General features: G+C 43.2%; 1 protein-coding gene across 1 annotated transcript; it reads left to right on the forward strand.

The window, feature by feature from the left end:
* Positions 1–407: 407 nt before the first annotated feature.
* LOC129592887 (solute carrier family 22 member 6-like) lies at positions 408–4,936 on the forward strand. The gene is made up of 10 exons (XM_055489032.1): positions 408–1,211; positions 2,075–2,135; positions 2,409–2,578; positions 3,146–3,591; positions 3,657–3,695; positions 3,759–3,860; positions 3,925–4,053; positions 4,256–4,382; positions 4,444–4,492; positions 4,589–4,936. The coding sequence occupies exons 1-10, from the start codon at positions 822–824 to the stop codon at positions 4,726–4,728; spliced, it is 1,653 nt and encodes a 550-aa protein (XP_055345007.1). The 5' UTR covers positions 408–821; the 3' UTR covers positions 4,729–4,936.
* Positions 4,937–8,229: the final 3,293 nt, after the last annotated feature.

Below are 8,229 nucleotides of genomic sequence, written 5' to 3' on the forward strand. Positions count from 1 at the left end.
GATAACACTGTTTAATTATCAGCTTAACGATTTTTCCACCACAAACTACTCGAAGGATGAAAGTACAGTCTGTAGAACGGGCGATAAGTGGACAACGATGATAAATTAGAAAATTATCCGCTCCATGTGTTCGCAACACTGTCTGCCGCGGCACAGCGGCCGAGCGACATTATTCTGTCAAGAACGACTCAAGATTGCCGCTCGAAGAGGGTGTATATGCACTTTAGCTCAAAAAAGATAAAACCCCGCAAACAACACCGCGTTTCCGCAAAATTTGCCGGCTTCCTCGCGGGCATCCCGAGAATAAGCACTCGGGCACTAAAGCGCAATTCGGCCGACAACAATGCATTTATCTCCACCGGTGAACATGGGCCGGCTGATAATTGCCCCCGGAGCGCTTACTGCATGCCGGCTCCGCTCAATAATTCACTCGTCCTTTCACTCTTATCACAACGTCGGCGGTGAGCTGGTAATCAAGACAAATGCGTGCGGAATCGCACGCTACAATTACGCTGTTACTACACCAACGCGAACTTCGCTCGCTACGCTAACCTTCGCTCGCCTTGCTCGGCGTCTTGTGGTCTCAGCTTACTCCGCTATTAGCGTCGCTTCGCTCGTGCGATAAGAGGGTACACAGTGCGAACTTCGCTCGTTTCGCTCGTCGCGAAACATACGCATTAATCTTCGATCCGGTGACGTTTATCTGCGAATTGTGCCGCTTTACTGTTTACTCGTATGAGAGATTGATTTCGTTTGCTCGCTTCGCTCGTCGCGTGATTACACCGTAATTACTCCAAATCTCCGGTGGGATTAATTGTGGAATGAGTAAGCTGGATGTGTACGAGTATAACGGGCGGAACAGTGGGATGGAGCCGGAAGTGGGGGAAGCGGAGCGCAAGAGCAATGTGGACGTGTTCATGGATGTGCTGGGCAATCCGGGCCGCTTCCAGATGCTGCAGTTTGTCCTGCTGAGTATGCTGTTCATCGCTTGCGCCATGAACGATCTGGCGCCCATCTTCTACGATCTGGACCCGCACAAGGTGGACTGCTCGGCGTCCAACGGGGGCACGGTGCAGCCGGATCTGCTGTGGGCCAACGCCAGCGAGACCAAGTGGTGGCACCATCCGGAAGTGTGCAAACAGTACTGCCCCAACAGTCAGGTGTTCTGGTATTATTACCGGGATAATGTCACCAGATCTGTCGTTGCCGATGTGAGTCGATTTACACTTCGCATTTTTCATCCTTCGCAAAGTAACAGTACACCAGCATACTTGCTTAAAACTTGTTTATGTTTGAACAAGGTAGAAAACTATTAGAAATTTGTTATTTGTAATAAATCAAAATAAAGGTACACATGTCTAATAACTGTATATGATTTGCATAATATTATAATATTATGCAAATCTTGTTAACTTGGTTTTAAATAATTATTAATGGGATATCATTTTTTTAGCAGTTAATCGATTTATAATATAGTTGTTTGCCCGATTTATACGGTATATGTACCGATTATCGCTACTAAAAAAATTTATTTTATACCATCAGAATTCAGATTTTAAGTGCGAAATTTCTGAAGCCGGGACAGGTGTCCGTGGTTGATTTTCGGGGGATCGTTTGCGTAAATTATCCGACGCTCTACGCCGATTCTTGTTATGTGCATGGTGATAAAATTACAAGTATAGACGTCATATAATTATCATAAATCGAAAGAACAGTGTTATGTGTATCTTTTTCATAATTTCGGTATCTTATTTCATCACCTACAAAATGATTAAATTAATGCTGCACATTCTGCACAATATTATTTAATCAAATTTTTTATTTAAAAAAAGTTTTAAAAGGATAATTTTGAGCGCAAAATGAAGGATTTTTATTATTGTTATTGTCTGTTTTTATTGCTCTTTTATTTCTGCTATGTTATTACTGTTAATAGTTTAGTGTAAATATTTAAGTGCTATCTGGAATAATTTTTATCAAAAATAATCTCCTATTAAAAACCTGAATAATTTTTTCCATACTGGAACTCATAAGTTTTTGACACGATATTTTATGGAGAGGATGTGTTTGTTTGCAGTTGAATCTCATCTGTGATAATCGCGCATTTATTTCCCTTGCTTCGACCATATATTTCGTCGGTAAGTTGTGGATCGATAATATGGTTTATGTGGCCGGTCTTAAGTGTCAATAGTATTACAAAGTATTGTGGTAATTTAACACCAATTAAAGGTATAAATATAGCGGAGAAATACGTCACACATTGTCGTGAACTATAATTGTCACGAGTACACCTGTTCGTTCTTCCAGCGATAAAAACAGTTAATTTTGTGCTTATTAAGCTCGCATGCATAATTGTAATTTCACGGAACAAAATTTTTCCTCTCTGATTCCCTTCCGCTTGGATGTTGCAGGATGTGCAGTTGGTGGACCAACGTTCGGCTTCCTGGCTGATAAATTCGGACGCCGGCGGGCATTGTTCTTGGCCAACATACTCTACACGACATTCTCTGTTGGATTGATCTTCATCCAGGATATCGTGGCTTTTATAATTCTGCGCTTTGCTATCGGCTTCGCTAGACAGGTAATCCATGCAGGATTAGATTTAAGATGCTGAGTCGGTAAAAGAATTCTGAATAACTTTTGGTTACAAATTGCAATACATATAGCCTGATCGACCTAGGTACGTACATTCGCTTTTTTTCGACAAAATATAAGTTTTTTATGTATGAAAATGAATGTGTCTTATAATAAAATAAAAGATTTGATTACCGCTACAAAAAATGAACTTTCTGCGGTCAAAAAATATTTTTCGCGCCCTTAATTTTCCCATATATAAAGTTAGTTATGTGCTTACGGTAATTTAAAGGATGTGATGGCACATGAAAATTTGCCGATGCTCTACGATGATTCTCGTTACGTTCATGCTTATGAACTTACGACTGGCTGTATATGCGGCATTTTGTCCACCGCCAAATACTACTGTTGCTAATGGAGTGCCTAACAGACATGGACCCAGCTGAGTCCATGTGCTGGCTAGGAGTCCGGGGTTCCGTTAATACTGTTATTTTTTGTTGTTCTATCTCGTCCTCTTTGCAAATAAGCGGAAATGCTATCGATATAAATAAACTCCCATTATTTCTCGCCACAGGGTCTACAAGCGACATTTCTCGTGCTGATGCTAGAATGGACCCATCCCGAGCAGCGCAGCCGCATCGGGGCGGCCACCCAGTTTTTCTACGTAGCCGGTGTGCTGCTGCTGGCCTTCTTCGCCTTCCTCTTCCCGTGGTGGCGCCATCTGCAAATTGTGCTTGCCTGCGCCAATTTTGTCTTCCTCACCTATTACTGGATGGCGCCGGAATCCCTGCAGTGGCTCCTTATGAACGGTCGGTACACGCAGGCCGAGAAAAACTCACAGTTCGTCGCTAAATTCAACGGGATTAATCTGCATACCGATGATCTTTCGCTGTTGCAACGGTTGGCGGATGAGGAAGAGCAGTTGCGAGCGTCGAGCACCAGTAGGAAAACTCACAGTGTGCTGGATTGTTTCCGCTCCAAGAAACTGGCCATTTTGACCTTACTTTCGTGTTATATTTGGTGCGTACGTTTCGTTTACAAACGCTGAATAAAATTTCATAATAATCTGCTGGTCGTCTTTTTAGGTTTGTGGCCAATTTCGGATACATTGGAATATCTTTCATGTAAGACATCTCCTAATGCTTGGAGGCGCAGCAATAACGATCAGTACTAGTATTTCTCAATAGGATTGGAGATATTTCGGAAACCATGAGCGCATACGCTAATTTAGCATTAGCCGGATCATTGGAAGCCATTCCAACCGCGCTGACCATACCGCTGGTTTCCAAGTATGTATGCGCGGAGCATCACTTGCTGATTATTACGATCCGATTAACAATTGTGAAATTGCAGATTTGGAAGGCGCTTCCCGATGGCCGGCTACTTCACCGTGGCTACCATCTTCCTGTGTGTTGCCGGCAGTTTAACGGGGAATCCCGCTCAACTGCCGTTAGCTTTAGTTGGTCGAATGTCCATAGTCGGGTATGAAAACAGGAATTTCTGACTTAATCGTATGAATAAATCTGAAATGTGTATTACCTTGCTTGGATCCTGCTTCTGTTCACTTAGAATTACAAGTGGTCTGTGCCCCCAAATTTTTGTGCACATAAACGATAGACATGACCTGTACATTAGTCGAAATCCATCAAGCGATCGCTGCGTAATGGATGTTGTGTTTCTCCAGGTCGTTTTCAATTATTTACGTCTGGGCAACGGAACTCTTCCCCACCGTTATCCGCAATCAGGGTTTCGGACTACTATCCCTGGCTTTCATGACCGGTGGAATGGTGGCACCGGAAGTCCTGCTCCTGGTACCGCGTTTTAACTGCCATCATAAACTAGTTTATGCAAAAATCGTATGTCTGACCGTAGGGCGAACGACTTGGCTATGCCGCCGGTGATCTGGCCATTCCCATTACCGGTAGGACTAAGGAATGTTTTGAGTCTGTATATCTGTACCGTAGTAGGATGATCGTCCGACAAATGATATATTAAACCTCCGTGTTACGTTTTGCAGTGATTGGCTGCTGCACATTTCTAGCCGTGATAGCCGCATTGATTCTTCCGGAGACCAAGTATCGTAAAAATTATCCCGAAACCTTCGAAGATGTTCAAGCGTTGCCATACGGTTTCAGCAATAAGTGCACTGGTCGATGACCGTTGTTGTCCAGTTACTGTTGCAGTGCATGGAAAATGTTACTGGCGCTCTGATTGTTGTTGGCATTTGCTGCAAATGCCCTTTATTTCAAACCTAGCTAACAACGAACGGTTTCTGAATGTTAATGAACAGTTAATTCGCTGCATGCGACTAAATTAGCGGAGACCCATTCGGGCGAGTGGAATTAAATGCTGAGAATACGTTCGATAAAATAACGACCAAGAGTGTCTGCGCTATCAAGCCAATTAACTTGCTACATACTTACATATTTTGCCGGATTACCATAGCAGGTTGTCATACGGCTGATTGTAAGTATCATTCAAATATCAAGCTGTTTAGTACCAGATCAACTCCAGAATGCCATTTAATAAAGAATTCGCTTGCGTATTGGGCTTTGGCAAGGCATATCCATAATTTGCATAGTAAACATGAATCGTTAGTTTTATATTACAAGAAACACACACCGGTGTACGAAGGTAACATCCGCCGGCGTTCGCTTTATACTAGTAGCATCAACGACAGAATTTCGCCGGCGTCCGGCCTATCGGATTATATGTCGACAAATTAAATCACACTATTGGCTGACAATTGAAAAATAAAGTTACACAAGGTCTGCGCAAGCATAGGTCAGCCGTATTTGACCTATTTCGATATCGTTAGCAAATCAGACACGCGGACGCTTTAGCGTCCCACTTTCTGGATAATTTTGTTATCGTAACAGAGCGACAAAAGTTTGCGACACAGTGCGGAGTATGATGCCGAAGTTGTCTGTACCCCTACCAATTTCTAATAATATACCTACAGCATGTAGTACTCGTGTAAGAAGAACAGTGAAGGTTGTTGCTCGGCACTCGGCAGTTCAAGTGAAGATAGCACTACGCGACGAAGGAATGCAGAATGTTACGGACAAATGGGTTCTGGGTTTGGACAACACAACCTACCGGTTGCATATATTCTGCACCGGTGCATCACCTGCCCTGGGTGGGTTCAGCATAATTTTATTCGTACTGATTATTTTAGCCAACGGCATATGGCTACTGGCTATATTGCCTCACCCAAAATTGCGCACCCCAGTCGGCGCTTTCATAATTTCCAACAGCGTCTTGGATGTTTTCTTAACTTGTTGGTCAGCTTTCACTTATTTCCATTCTTCCATCGGTCTGGGGTATCCCACTTCGCCATACGAAATGGCCATGTGGAAAGACACAGTAGCCAGCGCGGATATCATCCACATAGCCGTAATCTCTGGTGTTCGGTATATGAAGACGTTTCATAACACTTTCCAGGAGAACTGGCTGGATAGAGAAGGAGCCACGGGTTCTATGATTTGCCTAATGATTTTCGCGTGGGCTTGCACAAGTGTACCTTTAACACTTGGTGGAGCGTCCTTCTTACCCACAAGTACAAGTATCTATCCATCTGTTTACTCAAATAAAGAAAAAACTCCCATGTTAATGTTTATTATAATAATGTTGATTTCCAGTATCCAATGGAAGCTTCTGTACAGCTGCGCTTTTCAGTTCAGAAGATACAGGCCTGTATCATGCGACAACATTGGTACTGTATGCCGTGCCCCTTTTTATTGTGGTTGTATTTTATGTGATACTTTTAGTGCGAATGTATCGCCGAGCACAAATTGTTTTAGCAACAAGAGTAATCATACTTCGAGACTCGCAGATACCCGGCCAACCAGCTTTTGGTCTGACAGAACGCATCGCAATTTTTTTTCGAAGCAAGGAATACATAGCCAGTCGAATGTACCTAGCCATAACGCTTCCTGTGGTACTTCCGGTAACACTACATTGCATTTTTCGTATTCTGGGAGCAAGAAACGTCCAGATCAACCACGACCATTTTGGAGCAGCGATGTACGTTGCGATGCTCATACAGTCGCTTATCAATCCAATCTTACTATTTGTTTTCAACCACAACTATCGGATCAGATTGAGAATGACCTTTGCCAAGCTAAAATGTTTGAGCTGTTGTGCAGGAAATTGCGAGAGAATAACTACCGGCACTGCGGAATGGGATGAGATGGCACTGATCCTTGAAAACACCTGACACGTTCATTCAAAGATTTCTATTGGCTTTGGGAAGAAACCGGTAATCATCTACGTATATAACATACTAGGAAAGTGCACTCGCTTTATGCGGGCACTGCATGACCGAAGCGTAGCTCAGTGCAGAGTAGAATTAAGTTACTGTACTCGTACTAATTTAAGGGAAGTGGCCCGGTGCATGGTACCAAATTCGTGTACATGCACGAAATCTTTCACTTTCGCGCACTCCCAAACCCTTTTTTCTGTTGTTTTATGACAATCTGTAGTCAAATGATTTGTATACACAGGCCTGAAAACCGTTTGCGCGCGCAACATCCGGTTCGCGAGTTATGGCTGTTAGAAAATTCCCAAAAGTTTAAATGCATTCAGGTGTACCAAAAGTCTCTTTATGGGCCGATCTCTTTCAGATTTTGCACGTAAATGCACATAACCACGACGAACGTTTTTACACCGATCCACTGTTCCAGCATGTTTTTCAAATTTTAAAATGAATTTCAAAAATTTTAAAATTCCTTTTAAAATTTGAAAAAAATCGTGGAAGTCTGGATCGGTGTAAAAACAATCTTCATGGCCATGTGCATTTACATGCAAAATTTGAAGGAGATCGGTCCATAATGAGACTTTTGGTACACCTGAAAGCATTTAAACTTTTGGGAATTTTCTTACTGCCATAACTCCCGAACCGGATGTTGCGCGCGCAAACGGTTTTCAGGCCTGTGTATACAAATCATTTGACTACAGATTGTCATAAAACAACAGAAAAAAGGGTTTGGGAGTGCGCGAAAGTGAAAGATTTCGTGCATGTACACGAATTTGGTACCAAGTACCGGGCCACTTCCCTTCCCTTAACCGTGTCAGCAATTTTTAATCCATGAACCCGTTGGTGCAAACTTCGAATTCATTATTAAATTCCACTGTAACGGATGCAATTATATATTTGTACAGCGGCACAAAAACAACGAAATAGTGGCCCAAACTGGTATTGAATTACTGAAGGGTTTTTAACCGGTCAAGTTCACGCGCTCTCTGCTGGGTGGCCTTCTTGGTTTTGATGCTTTGCAGTAAACTGTATGAAAACATAGGCTCAATTGCCAAGCCTGTCCATGTTTTCACACGTGAAAACCCAACGTATATTAGACCAGAGGCGAATTCCCTAGCTCCGAGGTGCACGACGGCGTGGTTGCACGTGATGCCCTGGGATTTGTGAATGGTGATCGCCCACGCCAGGCACAGAGGCACTTGCGTTCTTGTGCACTTCTCCGATTTGTCGTTCCATTGAGTTGTGATGGGGACGATGGGAACGCAGTTGTTCGCCAGTGTTGGGCCGGTGTACCTGTCGAACTCTACCAGGACGCCGCGCCGGTAGGAAATAAGCACGGATACGCTTGAGCAATACAACCGGGTGTATTAAATTCATCAATAGGATGAGATGACATTTCG

This window comes from Paramacrobiotus metropolitanus, unplaced genomic scaffold (assembly GCF_019649055.1).
Source record: "Paramacrobiotus metropolitanus isolate TYO unplaced genomic scaffold, Prichtersi_v1.0 Parri_scaffold0000057, whole genome shotgun sequence".
Lineage (NCBI taxonomy): Eukaryota > Metazoa > Tardigrada > Eutardigrada > Parachela > Macrobiotidae > Paramacrobiotus > Paramacrobiotus metropolitanus.

What these genes read in the sequence shown, in the direction of transcription:
- LOC129592887 (XM_055489032.1), top strand. Translation starts at nt 822, where the DNA reads ATGAGTAAGCTGGATGTGTACGAGTATAACGGGCGGAACAGTGGGATG. An exon ending in CCAGATCTGTCGTTGCCGAT is followed by an intron (nt 1,212 to 2,074) that starts GTGAGTCGATTT and finishes GTTTGTTTGCAG; the next exon opens with TTGAATCTCATCTGTGATAA. An exon ending in CTATCGGCTTCGCTAGACAG is followed by an intron (nt 2,579 to 3,145) that starts GTAATCCATGCA and finishes TTCTCGCCACAG; the next exon opens with GGTCTACAAGCGACATTTCT.